Below are 20005 nucleotides of genomic sequence, written 5' to 3'. Positions count from 1 at the left end.
TAGTTGAAATTATAATATGTATTTGAAGCTCATGATCCAAATCTTTGCACCTTAAAGGAGGAATATTTTTGTTATTTTGTACAAAGTATGTTAAATGGGACGGTATTATTATTGCACTTTTGTTTTTTTGTAATTGAAGTCTACAAGTGGCATTGAACGTAAATAGTGATAAAATGTACAAACAGACTGACCTTTAGTTAATTTTATGCACATTTTGTAGACTGTTTTTTTATGGAGGATTCTTTTGGACCTGATCTGCTGATGCTGGATACGCTCTCAAGGAAGTTTTATTTTGGACGGAACCAATTTGTTTTTTGTTTTTTTATCTGAGATCTCAGAGGTAATTTTGGCCAAAATGTGATTGAAAGTATAAAACTGAATGTGTGTTAAAGATACAACTAGAACCACAATACAAATTTAATTTACAGTTGAATCTTCTTGTTGGGTGCTTCCTATCTGTTATTTAACTTATTTATCTTTGTACGACCAAATTCCTCATTGAACCTAGATTTAGACAACCATAACCATTGATTGTTATAGCCATTACTAGCAGTGCTACCACTGTAGGGTTACAACATCATCATTCATCATTTTTTATTCAAAGAATACATGAGATATGGTGACAACTCAGGATGTGAATCACAAAAAAAAACATATTTTAGAAGGATTACAGCAGTCAACCTGCGGGTCAGAAGACTCCACCTGTGAGCTACTGCTGCTCCTAAACAACACTAAACGTGGTCAGATGCGTTTAAGCTTCTTACCTCATTGTTTTGGTCATTACCCGGACGACTCTCCCTGCATTTTTAACCATGTTGGTCTTCTGTTGTTGGACTGAGCGCGCTCTGTGGGCAGCATCGTAACACAACGCACGAGAACAGGACTGTGACTGTTTCCCCGCACAACAACAACGACGACGACGACGACGACGACGACGACGACGACAACGACAACGACAACGACAACGACAACACCAACAACAACACAACAACACCAACAACAACACAACAACAACAACAACAACAACAACAACACAACAACAACAACACCACCTCACGACTTTAAAGTGTTGAACTGTAACACGGATTGTAAATATCATTGTACATTTGAATAAAAAATAAATAAACTAAGAGCCATATTGAGGCCTTTTACATGTTACATACAGACACATTTCTTCAAGCATTGGTTATGTCCTTTCTGTTCTAAAGTCCAGACATGACCCATGCTTGGACTGAAACTAGAAGATGTACCCCTCTTCAGTTTTAAATGGCATAAGGGAACTACACTGTAAAAAATTGCACCGCAAAAATGTCATTAATAAACTTTGATAAATATGGTGGCGGGTCACACAGGAGCTCAAGGAGGGTTACATCTGAACTCCTTACAGCACAAGCACTTTCAATGCAAGCTTCTTATCTTGAGAAGATTCATGACCTGGATGAGCAATTAGAGGTCATCAGAAGGTCAGAAGGAAGAGGGAGATGTTCCAGCTGGAAACACAAATTGCAGCAGCTGAGGAGAAGTTTGCTACTTTGAAGTCCAACAAATTGAAGTGTGGTTCCTCACGTGAACCTGCTCATGTAAAGGAGGTTAAAGTGGATACTACAACACAGGCACAGCAAACGCCTTCACAAGCTGTGGACATTTTTGACACTGACACGTGGCCGGATCCACCATTGGTCAATTTGCAATCATTGAGAACTGAGCAGGCCAAACCGGGGCCGGTGTGGGTGATTCTGAGTACTTCTACAGCCTCTGGTCCTGAACTCTCAGTGGACCATCAACTGGACATAATCTCACCTCAAACTGTAGCAGTAAAGTGGCACTATGAGTTTAAAGAAGATAAAAGTATTGCCTCGACAGATTTATTCGTTCACAATACTTCTGCTGAGTTGTTTTGATATTCATGGAGAAAAATAAAATGTTAATTTTCTCTGAAAATGGAAAGCCACGCATTGATCAGAGTCATTAAGCAAACGCTACATCTGTTCTTTTTGAAGCCAAGAAACATGTACAAACAAAAGAGAGTGAAATACACTGTACATATTTGTTCATGTTAAATGATTCATGGTTTTGACATTCTTTATATTATTGGATTATGATTTGTGAAGAAAGAGCTGGAGAAAAAGTTAACATGGTTCTTATTGTTAAGAATTATAATTGTGTCCACTCTGTGTTACCCAAAGGGGCCGGTGTGTAAGAGCCATAATGAGGCCCTTACATGTTACATGCACCACCAGCCACTGTGTGGCGCTGTAGCTTCTTAGGTCTTGTATTTAAGGCCTAATGATGGTGGTCTCAGGACGACAGAGCGGGGCCACAGTTTGTGTCCGTGGTTGTTGTGCAGGTGTTGAAAATGGCAACAGGGGCCAATAAAATGATTCTTCACTAAACACATGAGTATTGGGCTCTTAATCCACACGTCCTAACACCTTTAACTCTGTCAGTCTAGTAGCCGCTGGCACGGGGCCGCTGGCCACTACAAATACATTAAAAAAGAAAAGACCAACTCTGCAGAAGTCAGAAGGGGACGCTTGGTTTATGTTATGGAAACACTCGTGGATCTCATTCTGAAGCTGAAACATGTTGAAGGAGAGAAAAGGCACGTATATTAGTCCCTTAAAATGATCACAGAACCAAAGCTTACTGTATGTGTCTGCTTACCTCGTACTCAGCTCAGCCGAAAGAAAAGCGAGGACATGTTCGGGCTCACGATGCGCCTGGAACAGGAAACAGAAGCAGTTTAATGGAGCTCTCAGAGAACGGACTGGAGCGTGGAGGAGGAGGGAACTTACAATTTGCAGTCGACAAACCAGGTCTTCTGTTTCCGACTCGGACGACCTGAGGACGCCTCATCACAAACTTACTCTTCTCTCCAGCCACTATGTCAGGGTTCTTCTCACTTGAGGAGAACTGCTGCTCTTCATCGCTCTCAGACTGAATGAAGGCTCCTCATCTGCACCTTGGAGGTCATGTATCTGCCTGGAGGTCGTGGATCTGCCTGGAGGTCGTGGATCTGCCTGGAGGTCATGTATCTGCCTGGAGGTCGTGGATCTGCCTGGAGGTCGTGGATCTGCCTGGATGTCGTGGATCTGCCTGGAGGTCATGTATCTGCCTGGAGGTCGTGGATCTGCCTGGAGGTCGTGGATCTGCCTGGATGTCGTGGATCTGCCTGGAGGTCATGTATCTGCCTGGAGGTCGTGGATCTGCCTGGAGGTCATGGCTCTGCCTGGAGGTCGTGGATCTGCCTGGAGGTCGTGGATCTGCCTGGAGGTCGTGGATCTGCCTGGAGGTCGTGGATCTGCCTGGAGGTCATGGCTCTGCCTGGAGGTCGTGGATCTGCCTGGAGGTCATGGCTCTGCCTGGAGGTCATGGCTCTGCCTGGAGGTCGTGGATCTGCCTGGAGGTCGTGGATCTGCCTGGAGGTCATGGCTCTGCCTGGAGGTCGTGGATCTGCCTGGAGGTCATGGCTCTGCCTGGAGGTCGTGGATCTGCCTGGAGGTCATGGCTCTGCCTGGAGGTCATGGCTCTGCCTGGAGGTCGTGGATCTGCCTGGAGGTCGTGGATCTCGGGTTGGCTTCAGAAGAAAAGATTGTTAACATGTATTTAGTGTTGTTGCTGCTCAACTCAATAACTTATATCATGTGTACTTTGTCACCTTGTACACTGGTGTCATTTCACTGCAACAAGCAGCAGATTGTCATGTACGTGACATGTTTGAACCCGACACACAAAAAAGACACATGAAAAACACATCAAGACATCCAAATAAAACTAAGGCGCACAAACTCCAGCACAAGCCCATATTCGTTGCGTCATAAGGCGCTGGTACAGCTGGCAGCCCGGTGTAAACGCTCTCTCTTCTTTCTCACACTTATTGTGCTTTATCTCTTATATTTTGTAAATATAGTTAGTATATTTTTTCTATTTTACTGTACGATAGGGACACGCGCTGGAATAGTTTTTTAATTCAACTGTTTTTGACTTTTTTCGGCTGGATTTGAGCGTTTTTCGTTGCGTTCGTTGTGTTGTTGTGACGTGAGCTAGCTCCGAGCGAGCCCACCAGCCCCCCCCCCCCGCGCCCTCCGGCCGCGCTAAAGTACGGCGTGTCGTCGGTACACGTTTATGTACACGTTTATATGAAAGAGGAACTTCACGAACGATCGGGACACGCACTGGAATCGCTTTAAATTAACTTGTTTTGACTTTATTCGGCTGGATTGAGTGTTTTCGTCGTGTCGTTGCGATGTGTCTTGGCCCCGCCCCCCGGCTCCGGCCCCGCCCCCCGGCTCCGGCCCCGCCCCCCGGCTCCGGCCCCGCCCCCCGGCTCCGGCCCCGCCCCCCGGCCGGCGCCGTACCGCGTTTCCACAAAGGAGGAACTCATGAAACTGCGGAGAACAGTCGTCTTACCCGGAGATCGTCACGTTATCCCGGCGCAATACTGACCTAACCTAATACTGATGTGCAATTCTGTCGTATGTGCAATTACTGTGAAATTCATGTGCAATCTATGTGCTGTCGTGACACATATTATGTGCAATTACTGTCGGGATCACATGCAATGGTATTTATGTATTTATTTGTCTATGGGAGTTTTTATTTATTTATAGATCTTCTAGTGAAAGTGTTTTTCAGACTTCCTATAAGTGATCTGTTCTTCTGTATCTACCTCTGTATCTACCTGCGTTGCACCAATGAAATTTCCCCATGTGGGACAATAAAGGATTATCTTATCTTATCTTATCTTATCTTATTCTGTTATGATGTCGGTCTAGCCTTCTCTCCTGCAGCCTGGACTATGCTCCAAACGTATTCCGAGTGTTCATCTTTCAAATAATCATGATTAAGCACAGGGATGTGGGCGGGGACAAGGGGCAGGGGAAAACAGGACTTTTCTGAGCCCTCGAGCCTCAGTTGCAGGAAAATCGTGGATTACCTGAAACATGCAGGAACAAACACACTGTTAAAAACAAGCTTAAAACCTCATTGAAGCTGATTTTCATTATGTCCCTTAAATTTCAACCAATCATTCATCATTTTTGTCACTCGAGGCCTCTTCTTGTCACTGCTCCGATTTAAGCCGGCAGCAGGAGCGAGGAGAGCGGAGAGCGTGGTCGTGGTTTAGTCCCGTGTTGTATATTGGGTTTCTTTTACTTGTGGTCATTTATAATTCATCCTCTCCAGCTTCAACGTGCTGAGAGCTGCACTAAAAAAGAAAAACTCTTCTTTTAAGTGACAGGAACACAAAGAACTGCACCACAAAAGAGCTGAGAGGAGGACAGAAGAGAAGAGGAGGAAGGGATGGAGGAAGAAGTGGTGAAGAAGAGGCCCATCATTTCTGCACGAGAGCGAGGTTAGTCCGGTCGCCACGCGGTAACGTCTTCTTCATATGGACCGCGCTTTTATTCTTCATTAAAGGGTAACCATAGGAACTAAGCTCTGTGTAATAGGTAAAGAGGCAGAATTCCTGTTTGGATTATGATGTGTTTTAATGAGAAATGTTGAAATGCAGCAAAAAGTTATTTAAAAAATGACTTTGGCAAACGATTATTTTAGCACTCGACCAGTCAAAGGATTATTTCTATTGTATATTGAGAATTTTGAAAGCGTTTGAACAAAAATAAAGGTTGAAATATGGTGAGTGAAGGCTTCTGGGTGGAATAAAAATGGATGGGTAACACTTTATAATAACTACACTTATTCCTGCCTTGATTAAGTATGAACAAAGGCTTAATCAACAATATTTTATTAAGCATGATTCAGCCTTAGTAAATACTTTAATATGAATTACATATATATTTATAATACTCTAACCCTAATGACCTAGCCTTAACCCTAACCTTAACCTTAATTAACTAGTTACTAAGCCTGAATCATGCTTAATAAAATATATGTTCATAATTAAGTCTTTGTTAAGGCAAATTAAGGTGTAGATATTATAAAGTGGTACCAAATTTATTATTGATGGAATTTTGATTTAATAAGTCCATGTTCTAAAAAGGTCTTTGCCTGTGCGTTTAGAGCAGTGGCAAGATGAGCTCAAGATAAACATTTCTCAAAAAATACACAATTTTCTCTATTTTTAAACTGAAAATTGTATAATTTGGGGAAATCAGGTCCAACAATACGATTAACTATTCATATAAACAGTATTAATCCTGATTTTAAAAAAAAATAATCTTGCTTAAATTATTACCGGCATCGATTTCTTTTGCAGTGGGGGTTCAGGGTTTGCACGGTTCAGTTGTTATTTTAGAGTGTAGTCCAGATAACTATTGCAGTTATCAAAACGACTACAAGTATTTTTTATAGTGGACGAGTCACGATTAGTTAAATCATTGTTGCGGCCTCAGAGTAGATCAAACCTGGTCTGAACTCTGAACAGCCTCAATGATTATCTGTGTCAGTGTAAAGCTAATACAACATAAATATCATATAGATAACACCTAAAGGAGAACTATGTAGAGGGTAGAGGGTCCACAAAATGGCAAAGCAATCTCCAAGGAGACAAACTCCAACTAACCAAGTATTTTTTGGCATGACAAACACCTATGATTAAATGAATAAAAGTTAGTTTATACCATACTGTGAACAATTCCAGGAAAGATATTTTCGATAAAGAAGCAGGTGACAAAAGAAACAAGTTAGCGGTACATAGTGCATTTCCTGTTCTTCCAGACCTTAAATGCTCTAACCAGTCTCCTGCTGCACCTGTAGGTCCTGGGCCGGGCCGGTACGCTCTGCCCCCCACAGTGGGCTACATCAACCATGACTACACCAAACCCTCCAGCCCGGCCTACACCTTCCACAGCCGCCAGAGCAGCGCCAGTGAGTCCACTCTCAGACCACTACAGACAACTACAGACCACTACAGACGACTACTGATGACTACAGACCACTACAGACCACTACAGACAACTACAGACCACTACAGACGACTACTGATGACTACAGACCACTACAGACCACTACAGACAACTACAGACGACTACAGACCACTACAGACCACTACAGACGACTACTGATGACTACAGACCACTACAGACCACTACAGACCACTACAGACAACTACAGACGACTACAGACCACTACAGACCACTACAGACAACTACAGACCACTACAGACGACTACTGATGACTACAGACCACTACAGACCACTACAGACAACTACAGACCACTACAGACGACTACTGATGACTACAGACCACTACAGACCACTACAGACAACTACAGACGACTACAGACCACTACAGACCACTACAGACGACTACTGATGACTACAGACCACTACAGACCACTACAGACCACTACAGACAACTACAGACAACTACAGACCACTACAGACCACTACAGACCACTACAGACGACTACTGATGACTACAGACGACTACAGACGACTACTGATGACTACAGACCACTACAGACCACTACAGACAACTACAGACCACTACAGACCACTACAGACCACTACAGACAACTACAGACCACTACAGACCACTACAGACCACTACTGATGACTACAGACGACTACAGACGACTACTGATGACTACAGACCACTACAGACCACTACAGACAACTACAGACCACTACAGACCACTACAGACCACTACTGATGACTACAGACGACTACAGACGACTACTGATGACTACAGACCACTACAGACCACTACAGACCACTACAGACGACTACTGATGACTACAGACCACTACAGACAACTACAGACGACTACTGATGACTACAGACCACTACAGACGACTACTGATGACTACAGACGACTACAGACGACTACAGACGACTACTGATGACTACAGACCACTACAGACCACTACAGACAACTACAGACCACTACAGACCACTACAGACAACTACAGACCACTACAGACCACTACAGACAACTACAGACGACTACTGATGACTACAGACCACTACAGACAACTACAGACGACTACAGACCACTACAGACCACTACAGACCACTACAGACCACTACAGACGACTACTGATGACTACAGACCACTACAGACAACTACAGACGACTACAGACCACTACAGACCACTACAGACCACTACAGACCACTACAGACCACTACAGACGACTACTGATGACTACAGACCACTACAGACCACTACAGACAACTACAGACCACTACAGACGACTACTGATGACTACAGACCACTACAGACCACTACAGACAACTACAGACGACTACAGACCACTACAGACCACTACAGACGACTACTGATGACTACAGACCACTACAGACCACTACAGACAACTACAGACAACTACAGACCACTACAGACCACTACAGACCACTACAGACGACTACTGATGACTACAGACGACTACTGATGACTACAGACCACTACAGACCACTACAGACAACTACAGACCACTACAGACCACTACAGACCACTACAGACAACTACAGACCACTACAGACCACTACAGACCACTACTGATGACTACAGACGACTACAGACGACTACTGATGACTACAGACCACTACAGACCACTACAGACAACTACAGACCACTACAGACCACTACAGACCACTACAGACGACTACTGATGACTACAGACCACTACAGACAACTACAGACGACTACTGATGACTACAGACGACTACTGATGACTACAGACCACTACAGACCACTACAGACAACTACAGACGACTACTGATGACTACAGACGACTACTGATGACTACAGACGACTACAGACGACTACAGACGACTACTGATGACTACAGACCACTACAGACCACTACAGACAACTACAGACCACTACAGACCACTACAGACCACTACAGACAACTACAGACCACTACAGACCACTACAGACCACTACAGACAACTACAGACGACTACAGACCACTACAGACCACTACAGACCACTACAGACCACTACAGACCACTACAGACGACTACTGATGACTACAGACCACTACAGACAACTACAGACGACTACAGACCACTACAGACCACTACAGACCACTACAGACCACTACAGACCACTACAGACCACTACAGACGACTACTGATGACTACAGACGACTACAGACGACTACAGACAACTACAGACCACTACAGACCACTACAGACCACTACAGACCACTACAGACGACTACTGATGACTACAGACCACTACAGACCACTACAGACCACTACAGACCACTACAGACGACTACTGATGACTACAGACCACTACAGACCACTACAGACGACTACAGACCACTACAGACCACTACAGACCACTACAGACCACTACAGACCACTACAGACAACTACAGACGACTACAGACCACTACAGACCACTACAGACCACTACAGACAACTACAGACCACTACAGACCACTACAGACAACTACAGACGACTACAGACGACTACTGATGACTACAGACCACTACAGACCACTACAGACGACTACAGACCACTACAGACCACTACAGACCACTACAGACCACTACAGACAACTACAGACGACTACAGACCACTACAGACCACTACAGACCACTACAGACAACTACAGACGACTACAGACCACTACAGACCACTACAGACGACTACTGATGACTACAGACCACTACAGACCACTACAGACGACTACAGACCACTACAGACCACTACAGACGACTACAGACCACTACAGACCACTACAGACCACTACAGACCACTACAGACGACTACAGACCACTATAGACCACTACAGACCACTACAGACCACTACAGACGACTATAGACCACTACAGACCACTACAGACCACTACAGACCACTACAGACGACTACAGACCACTACAGACCACTACAGACCACTACAGACGACTACAGACCACCACAGACCACTACAGACCACTACAGACCACTACAGACGACTACAGACCACTACAGACCACTACAGACCACTACAGACGACTACAGACCACCACAGACCACTACAGACCACTACAGACCACTACAGACGACTACAGACGACTACAGACCACTACAGACGACTACAGACCACTACAGACCACTACAGACCACTACAGACCACTACAGACGACTACTGATGACTACAGACCACCACAGACCACCACAGACCACTACAGACAACTACAGACCACTACAGACCACTACAGACCACTACAGACAACTACAGACCACTACAGACCACTACAGACCACTACTGATGACTACAGACGACTACAGACGACTACTGATGACTACAGACCACTACAGACCACTACAGACAACTACAGACCACTACAGACCACTACAGACCACTACAGACAACTACAGACCACTACAGACCACTACAGACGACTACTGATGACTACAGACCACTACAGACAACTACAGACGACTACAGACCACTACAGACCACTACAGACCACTACAGACCACTACAGACCACTACAGACCACTACAGACGACTACTGATGACTACAGACGACTACAGACGACTACAGACAACTACAGACCACTACAGACCACTACAGACCACTACAGACGACTACTGATGACTACAGACCACTACAGACCACTACAGACAACTACAGACGACTACAGACGACTACTGATGACTACAGACCACTACAGACCACTACAGACGACTACAGACCACTACAGACCACTACAGACCACTACAGACCACTACAGACCACTACAGACGACTACAGACCACTACAGACCACTACAGACCACTACAGACAACTACAGACGACTACAGACCACTACAGACCACTACAGACAACTACAGACGACTACAGACGACTACTGATGACTACAGACCACTACAGACCACTACAGACGACTACAGACCACTACAGACCACTACAGACCACTACAGACCACTACAGACCACTACAGACAACTACAGACGACTACAGACCACTACAGACCACTACAGACCACTACAGACGACTACAGACCACTACAGACCACTACAGACGACTACTGATGACTACAGACCACTACAGACCACTACAGACCACTACAGACGACTACAGACCACTACAGACCACTACAGACCACTACAGACCACTACAGACGACTACAGACCACTACAGACCACTACAGACCACTACAGACCACTACAGACGACTACAGACCACTATAGACCACTACAGACCACTACAGACCACTACAGACGACTATAGACCACTACAGACCACTACAGACCACTACAGACCACTACAGACGACTACAGACCACTACAGACCACTACAGACCACTACAGACGACTACAGACCACCACAGACCACTACAGACCACTACAGACCACTACAGACGACTACAGACGACTACAGACCACTACAGACGACTACAGACCACTACAGACCACTACAGACGACTACAGACCACTACAGACCACTACAGACCACTACAGACGACTACAGACCACTACAGACGACTACAGACCACTACAGACGACTACAGACCACCACAGACCACTACAGACCACCACAGACCACCACAGACCACTACAGACAACTACAGACCACTACAGACCACTACAGACCAATGGTCTGAACTCCAGGAGTATAAGTGGTACCTCCAGAGGGAGGGCAGGGCCTGGAGAAACTATATGGGACATTTACTGATTTTGAAAGTTTTATCTGATTTGATGATCCACAAATGTGTTTGTTGTTTGGGATTGACCGCAAAAACTTGTCATACTAATGTTTATGGTTTACAGTCCTTTTAACTGACAACTGGCAGGAGGCCACTCCCCTCAGGCAGGAGACCACTCCCCTCAGGCAGGAGGCCACTCCCCTCAGGCAGGAGGCCACTCCCCTCAGGCAGGAGGCCACTCCCCTCAGGCAGGAGGCCACTCCCCTCAGACAGGAGGCCACTCCCCTCAGGCAGGAGGCCACTCCCCTCAGGCAGGAGGCCACTCCCCTCAGGCAGGAGACCACTCCCCTCAGGCAGGAGGCCACTCCCCTCAGGCAGGAGGCCACTCCCCTCAGGCAGGAGGCCACTCCCCTCAGGCAGGAGACCACTCCCCTCAGGCAGGAGGCCACTCCCCTCAGGCAGGAGGCCACTCCCCTCAGGCAGGAGGCTACGATCCATCCGGACCAGAACCTGGCGCCAAAAGAACAGTTTCTTTCCCTCTGCCATTGGACTCATGAACACTCCTTAAACACTGTCACTTTAGCTATTATGTAAATCAATAACAATTCATTGCACTGCTTATATTTGCACTATTCTGACCAACTGTTAATTTTGTACATATTCATAAAGTCAATTTTGAAGTCTATTTTTATTTTATTATTCATTCATCTACTGCTTGTTTGGTCAATTGGCATCATTCATCTCCAAAGGGGCGACTGTTGTCTGTTGAATGCACGTTGAGCCGTAAGAATAATATTGGAAGTTTGTGGAGCCCAAACAAATAATGAGAAGGAGAAACATTTGTTTGCAGTGGTGTCCGTTGACTCCAGCCCTGGGCCCAGGTACAATGTGGACGCCCACGTGACCAGGTTCGGGCGCATGCAGACACCGTCCTACTCCATTCTGGGCCGAGGAAGAGGTTTAGGTGAGACTGATAAGACTGTGATCAGATGTCCTTCTCTCTTCTCTATTTGCATTGCACCACGAACATTGATTTATTCATGGTTTATTTGATAGGGATAGACACAACAAATAAAACTAGAACTAGAATTTGCAAAAACAACATTTATGAATCACTCCGACATGTGACTTTTGCCTTGTTCATGAAGTAAATTATGCAGTGTCAATGTCAAATATGTCCCGCTCGTGGCACTTTTTCCAAATAATAACATCAATACATTTAGTATTCAATCTTCTATACAGTATTTAGTCATTATTTCATTTATTTCGGTGTGTTTTACATGCACAAGAGAAATCTAATTATAAAAAGCACTGGTTAATCTTGATAAAGCACAATAACAAAAAACAACTCTACATTTTTGACATTTTCTCTTTCATTTTTGTTCATAAAGAATTCAGATTCCTCACACTGGATGTTACTATTCTTGTGACTTAAACACATGATTTCAATAACTCAGTATACATATATAAATCAGTAAACATAGGCCGTGATGAGACGCCACAGAACTTAAAACCCAATAATTTTCTGACAAACACGATTAATCGGTTCACATTAGACTCGGTAAAATGACCAGATGACAGGTACAGAACGTGATTAAAAACATGCAATATTTTGACACATCGTGCATTATATTGTGTTGTAATCGGAGCTGATTAGACCGGAGCGACAGTTACAATATGACACTTTTGACTTGACTGTTGGAGCGTAACTGCTGCTGTCAAATTATGGAATCAAATGACAGGGGGTCGTTAGCAGTAATCAGCAAACGGGTGACAACCAGCAGCTTCAAAGAACAGGCAAAAGGCCAAAGTAAAAGCTACAACTGAATCTTAGAAGAGAAGAGCTTGTTTATTAATACTCTTTACTATCGTTATTCAGATTTAAAAACATGCAGGTGCTATTCACACTGTGCTTTATCCTTATATTTGCTTAAGCACAATTATTGTGAGTGGTTTTTATCTCTTAAAACAACATAAAAGATTCATCATCAATTGCCTCTAATGGTCAGTCAAGCTATTGCCCCCTAACCAGAGGATAACTGGTTTGAGTTGTATTCCTGTTCACTTTATCCCTGTTGCCACCTCCAGCTTACAGTATGTGCGTCATCAAAAATAGTTCTGTATGACACTGAGGCATTATTATACTTTGTACTGCATTAGGCTTTATTATGGGGGTGAGAGAGCGGGGAGGACATGCAGTGAATTGTCGGGAGTCGGGATTCGAACTCACGACACTGCGGCCGGGACCTAAAACAGGATCTAATCTTTACATTGCAGGGCAGCAGTCGCAAACTCCAGGCCCCGGGACCTACAGTCCAGAGAGGGCCCCCCCTATGAACGCCCACCGCAGACCCCCCTCCTACACCATGAGCACACGCACCCGCTTCCGCACTGTCGACGACGTCCCAGCACCCAACAGGTAAGGTCCAAGGGAGCTCTGGATAGAAAATAAAATAACATGTTTTATTTATATATATCTATTTTTTTTATGTGTTGAATTATTGCTATTTTATTTTTTTTAGTTTCTTAATACAATGAATCAAGTCAAATAAATAGCTAAAAAATCAATGGACCTGTTTCTTACTATTACTGTTTACTATTATTACTATTACTATTACTGTTATTACTGTTTTACATTAAAATATTGCAGTTTATAATAAAACTATGCTCTACCTATGTTATATATGTTGTAAAAAAAGATATTATAAGTAGTAAAGTAAAGTAAAAGTATTCTATGTCTCTGTTAAGATTGTTGTTATACCGTGTAATACTAGTACTTGCCCAACTTCCACTCCAGTTACGTCTTACCCAACTTATTGGGCAGCCAAGTGCCCCACAAACCATCCAGTGCCAGTTTCACCTTCTCGGGCCGGAGGATTGTGGGGGCCCCGTCTGAGGACCTGTCCAAGAGCCCAGGGCCCGCCAAATACAGCAGCATCCACCCCGACGTCGTGCACCGCCGCCAGCCCTCCTTCTCCATGCAGCCACGCACCAAAAGGCCCAGCTACTTGTCCACTATCCCGGGCCCCGGAACCTACAGCCCGGAGAAGTTCTACCTGCACCTGCCCAAGAGGCCCTCCATCACCATGGGCATCAGGCACTCAGAGTTTGTCACGCCCCTAGTGGTGGATGTGGTGAAATGACACTATATTACTAAAGTATTTTTACATTTTGAAGTCTGTGTAACTGTAATAAAATTGTTATTTTATGTATAAGGTGTAAATGTCTCAGAGGAATTGTTCAATATTCTTAAGGGCCCATATTACGCACATTTTACTTTAGCTTTTAGCCAAGGTGTTTTTTCATCAATACATGTCTGGAGTTATGTCTGTTTCATTTACACATGTCTCCACAAAGTGTTCCTCTTAGTGACATCATGAGGTGGTTCCATTCAGCTTCCTCAGGCTCAAATAACCTTCACTAAAATGCCACTTTGAAGAAAGCATTTATTGTTTTATATTATATATCTTCAACATTTCTTAAACATATTAAACATAAACTGAACAAAAACTAAATACTACATAAAAAGTCTTAACAGTTACAAGCAAATCCCCCAAATAATTGTGAACAAAACACATCCTTGTCTGGTTGACCTGTGAACATATATTTTTTTTAAAATGCGATTGATGTTAGCTTGATTTAAGTTGCTTTACTTAAGTGCTCCAGTAGAGGGAACTTTTGTGCCATTTTTTATGTTCACAAGTCAGGGCTGTAGTTCTTGTACTTGTTTTCACATACTGTACATTCAAACCAATTACATTTAGCTTTTTAACCTCCACAATAAAACTATTGTTTTAAAAAAAACAAAAATTGACACTCAATAAATTCATAAAAATAGATTTATTTATTATTAAATACAAAAAATAAATAATAAATATTAAATAACACGTTTTTTCTAATATTCCTGGGGGGTCTATAATAGTCCATATAGTGATGTTCTATGGGTGTAACAATGGGAGGGTCATGTTGACGGGGGGGCTCCAGTCACTGCAGTGGCCCAGGCCCAGCACGTCTTTGGCACACACCTGGAACTGGTACGTCCTGCCCCCTGCCAGGCCTTTGACAGGCGCTCGCAGGCTCTCAAAGGATTTCAACTGCAACGTACAGAAATATATGATTACATTATAGTTTAGTGCAAGTTGTAACATTGCTGATGTACAAAGTAGTAGTTGTTGTAGTAAGAATTTTAGTATTTATTACTAGCCATATAAGTGGTAGTAGATAATAATGATAGAAGTATTTTTGCAGTAATATTATAATATATAAGTGCTAGTGGTTTTTATTTTATTTTAGTATTATAAGTCGTTTTAGTTGTAGTAATTGTAGTAGCCATAGTTATAGTAGTAATAAGTAATTTAAGTCGTTTTTAGTTCTAGTAACAGTATAAATAGTTGTGCTAGTGGTGAAAGAGTAAGTAGTACAAGTAGTATAAGTAAAAGTGAAGGATTTCGTACGTGGTTGGACTTGAGCTGTCCTCCGCTCCACCACTGGTACATGATCTGGTACTTTAGGGGGAAGATGTCCAGGTGAGACCAGGTGGAGGGCGGGTCCCACTGCACCAGCACCGTCCTGGGGTCTGGAGAGGACACCCGCACGGCCACAGGGGGGTCTGGTTTCACTGCAGGGGCCAAAGAACAAGGTCAGACCATCTCTAGGGAAGTATCAGGCGAGGTGATGTGAACAGGATTCTTTGGTAATGCTTTAAAAGAAGGCTCATTTGTAAACTAGTAATAAGGCATTAATAAGCACTAGTTATGAGTTAATAAGCACTTATACTTAGACATTAATAATCCTTATTTTATGGTTTTATTTCATGGTGCAACACAAAACAATGACTATCCTAATAATAGTAAAATATAAACTATATAGAAAGGCGGCATGCAAAACAATTTCAAATCAATAGACTTTGGCAGATAAATGTGTACAATGTTAGATTTATATTGCTGACATGTGAAGTTTTTATAGTGTTTTTTCCCCTGCTGCTTATATAACATTTCTAAAACCATAAATATTTTTTTTTGGGGATTAAAAAGACCAATACACATTTAAAAAATAAAATATCAACAATCCTTTAAATAAAAATCTAAAACATGCTTATAACAGCACTGAGCGCTGCCTAAGTTAAACATTTTGAAGTGAAACATTTCCATAATAATCTTCGAGTGAACTGCAAAATGACATTAAAAAAACCCAGAAAAATACACTTGTTTAGGCAAAAAATATATTTAAAAATAAAAGGTGAATTCTTCTTATAAAAAATCTTCAAATAAGCTCCATAATTTGACCTATTTAGCTTTTATTTAGTAGAAATGTCATAAAACAAGATAAATCAGATTTTTTTTGTGTGTGAAAAAATCTTGATTACCGCAGATTTAGACATTTTCAGTGTGAACGAAATCTAACTTAGAAACAGTGACATTTTATTACTTTCACATAATAACAGCCAAACTGCGGTGAAGAGAGATTGTTACCGATGTCCTCGATCATGAAGCTGGAGAGGTTTGAGCTGCTGCCTCCGGGATAAACCGCCGTCACGTTCAGGATGATGTTTGAGAGCAGCTTCAGGCCCGGCAGGTGACAGTGCCACATCTACACACACAACACACACAACACACAATCATACAACACACAATCACATGTCACATTATCTTTACATCATTATCAATCAGCAGAACCATTTTCACCGCTGGAAATCTGACAATGTCACTGCAAAACGATCTCACACTTCTGATTGCTCGACGTTTATTTTAATTAACAGTTCAATTACAAGCCACAGCCATTAAGTGCTTTTCAATTTGTGAATTAATAATGACCGATGTGAGGACAGTGTTGGATTGTATATCGACAACAAACGTATGTTGAAATAGTGCAGTTGTTTCAAAATGATGCAACAATATAACATTAAAATTCAAAAAGCTGCAAAACGATCTGATAAAAAGAGGGTGAAATCTTTCCAAAAAGCAATCACTTGATTAACTTCTCTGGAATAATCCCCAAACATTTAGATATTCACTTTTAGCGACATTCCAAGGCCAATTTATTAATGTGTATTTTGAACAATGATTTACTGATAATGCTGAAAGATAAAGAGTACACATTTTGCCTTTTCATATTCTTAAATGTTGAAAATTGTGATTGGAAATGTAGAATCATATTAAACTTAACATTGTCTTTTGGTGTTAAGCCACAAATGTTGATTGAACTCAAAGGTCAATACGATTTGTTAAATAATTCTCTGTTAAAATGTGTAGAATGTTGTAATCTAAGTCAGAGTGAGCGCTTACCCTCTGAGCTGAGGCTGGAGGGGATCCAGGGGGGGATCCAGGGGGGGATCCAGGGGGGGATCCAGGGGGGGATCCAGGGGGGATGAGGAGACACGGCCTGGGCTGATTCTGCCTCTCACTGTAAGAAACACCTTCTGATTAACGGTTCTCAGATCAAAAATGACAAAAATGTCCTTGAAATAAGTCAAATGACCTGCCAGTGCTGCAAGTGAATTTTCCTTATCAAGAATTCTTGAAATGAGCTTAATAATCTTACTTATTTAGCCTTTATTCAGTGGAAATGTCAACAATTTAGAATTTCCAGAAATGTAGAAATGTAATTAGTTTGCTTTTCAATGACAAACAATGGAAAAAGTACTATTTCTAGCCTCAAAATGTGATTCTCGCTTTAAAAGTATGTAATAAATCCTTAGATAAAAATAAAACTTTATGTAAGTTATTGTCCAGTAAAAGCCAAAACAACAAGGCAAGGCAATGCTAGGCTTATAAAGGCTTTTCTTCTTTCTTTCTCAACATTTTTATAAGCTATTTTTGGACACTTATGTAAAATACAAACGTAAATGTCCTTAAACCAGGCTCTGATGTCACTCACATGCGTCTGAGGTTTTCATTTGACAAAACCATCTTCACATTTAAAGACATTCTGAGTTCCTCTTCACTTTTGCCTCCAATCCAAAAGTTAGAATGTATTTGTTGATAATGTTTTTAAAGTGTCTCTACTATAGGGACAGCACTCTGGTTTACCTGTACGTAGCGATGTAATGTAGGGGCGCGGCGCCGGGAGGGTCGGCCCAGGAGCACAGGGTCCGGTTGGGGACACTGGAGCACAGGCAGTGGACGTCAGGAGCAGAAAGAACAGCTGAAGGAACACATGGAAACTGTTAGAAAGATACAATTCCACCTGTACATATTATATTTGAGAATTACAAAAATATACCCAAAAGAGCGTGGAAAAATGTACACAAGGAAAGCATCAGAAAAACAATGAGGCAGATGAGGATTTCCATAGTGTAAGTGGTTAAATTTATGTTCATTTGTATTATTCATTCCTTATTAATGTCTTTTGCATTCTGTATAACTGCATTTTGCTGCTAATTAGACATTTACCAACCGTTTCCTGTTGATAAACTCCTTATTACTGCTTATTAGTATGATATTAAGACATTTTTTGTTAGTAAGTAGAAACCCTTGTAACCAAAAGTCTTTTTAGTATTGGTATTGGTAAAGTATTTTTTCATGTACAAGAATGTCCTAACACAGTCTAATTAGTTGTAGAATTAGGTTAGGACGAATAAGACATTAATAAGAGCAAAATAAACACAGAATTAACCTTAAAAATATGCAAATCAGCAGTTTGTTGGATATTAAAGGACATGTATCTAATTTTAATGTATTCTTTTCAAGATGAATGCTCTTTACATCATGAATCGTATTGTAAAAGCAGCTAAATGGGACAAAAATTAAGACTATATACAATCTAAGCAGTTTACAACGCACTTTATTGGTGGAGAAGCTACTGACAGTCCAATCAGGAACTTGATCCCCAGTCATGGCGCATAATCAAAAAGAGTACGCAGAGCTTGACAAACTGTACGAGAGTCAATCCCAGACAGTTGTTTGTGCGTCACGGTCATGGTCACGGTGCAATAACAGAGTGACAGACAGGACCAAGTAAGCGGGGCTAACACTTCAAACTAAACAATTTTTCCAACTATGGTTCAAAATCAAAATCAGTGCACCCTAAAATAAAGTGTTACCCAACTTCTGAAATGTACGATTTATTGTCTTGCACAACTTGAAGAAAACATGTGTTGATGTTATTATTGCGGTTCAAGTCAAATATTATTTTAATGGTATTTATAGTGAAGCTGGGGCAAAAACTCAACCAGAAGATGGACAAAATGCACTTTGAACAGACGTTATGATCAGTTGGGATCGTTAAAGGTGAATGAGTATAAGAAAAGCTGCTCAGATGAGTGTTTTTACCTGTGGACATTGTGTTAATGACGTGGTGCAGTTCCATGGCCTGAGCGCCCAGTGCACTCAGCACACACAGGAGGGACACAAAATGGACCAACATGGTGACAACGGAGTTAAAGAGGGACCAAATCTGCACATGAAGTGAAAAAGATGTCAGAGTGAGTGAGTGTGGAACAGCAGAA

The 20005-nt window shown here is 42.4% G+C and overlaps 2 protein-coding genes across 2 annotated transcripts; one reads left to right on the top strand and one right to left on the bottom strand.

Moving 5' to 3' along the window:
* Positions 1-5257: 5257 nt before the first annotated feature.
* On the top strand, positions 5258-14738 carry odf3l2a (outer dense fiber of sperm tails 3-like 2a). The gene is made up of 5 exons (XM_072457865.1): positions 5258-5353; positions 6718-6828; positions 12410-12523; positions 13837-13978; positions 14357-14738. The coding sequence occupies exons 1-5, from the start codon at positions 5302-5304 to the stop codon at positions 14700-14702; spliced, it is 765 nt and encodes a 254-aa protein (XP_072313966.1). The 5' UTR covers positions 5258-5301; the 3' UTR covers positions 14703-14738.
* Positions 14739-15460: 722 nt separating this feature from the next.
* On the bottom strand, positions 15461-19923 carry ebi3 (Epstein-Barr virus induced 3). Its single transcript, XM_072457448.1, has 6 exons — positions 19830-19923; positions 18588-18702; positions 17844-17961; positions 17031-17148; positions 16014-16177; positions 15461-15653 (listed from the first exon to the last, which is right to left on the bottom strand). The coding sequence occupies exons 1-6, from the start codon at positions 19921-19923 to the stop codon at positions 15498-15500; spliced, it is 765 nt and encodes a 254-aa protein (XP_072313549.1). The 3' UTR covers positions 15461-15497.
* Positions 19924-20005: the final 82 nt, after the last annotated feature.

The sequence above is a fragment of the Eucyclogobius newberryi genome, unplaced genomic scaffold (assembly GCF_026437365.1).
Source record: "Eucyclogobius newberryi isolate DKJ021-1_F unplaced genomic scaffold, fEucNew1.0.hap1 SCAF_21, whole genome shotgun sequence".
In the NCBI taxonomy this organism is placed as follows: Eukaryota; Metazoa; Chordata; class Actinopteri; order Gobiiformes; family Gobiidae; genus Eucyclogobius; species Eucyclogobius newberryi.
Note: the sequence above shows the minus strand (reverse complement) of the source record. Positions and strands in the feature narration are given on the sequence as shown.

What these genes read in the sequence shown, in the direction of transcription:
- ebi3 (XM_072457448.1), bottom strand. Translation starts at nt 19,923, where the DNA reads ATGTTGGTCCATTTTGTGTCCCTCCTGTGTGTGCTGAGTGCACTGGGC. An exon ending in CATTACATCGCTACGTACAG is followed by an intron (nt 17,962 to 18,587) that starts GTAAACCAGAGT and finishes TGTTTCTTACAG; the next exon opens with TGAGAGGCAGAATCAGCCCA. An exon ending in CTCCAGCCTCAGCTCAGAGG is followed by an intron (nt 17,149 to 17,843) that starts GTAAGCGCTCAC and finishes TTGTGTGTGTAG; the next exon opens with ATGTGGCACTGTCACCTGCC.
- odf3l2a (XM_072457865.1), top strand. Translation starts at nt 5,302, where the DNA reads ATGGAGGAAGAAGTGGTGAAGAAGAGGCCCATCATTTCTGCACGAGAG. An exon ending in CATTTCTGCACGAGAGCGAG is followed by an intron (nt 5,354 to 6,717) that starts GTTAGTCCGGTC and finishes CTGCACCTGTAG; the next exon opens with GTCCTGGGCCGGGCCGGTAC. An exon ending in GGGCCGAGGAAGAGGTTTAG is followed by an intron (nt 12,524 to 13,836) that starts GTGAGACTGATA and finishes TTTACATTGCAG; the next exon opens with GGCAGCAGTCGCAAACTCCA.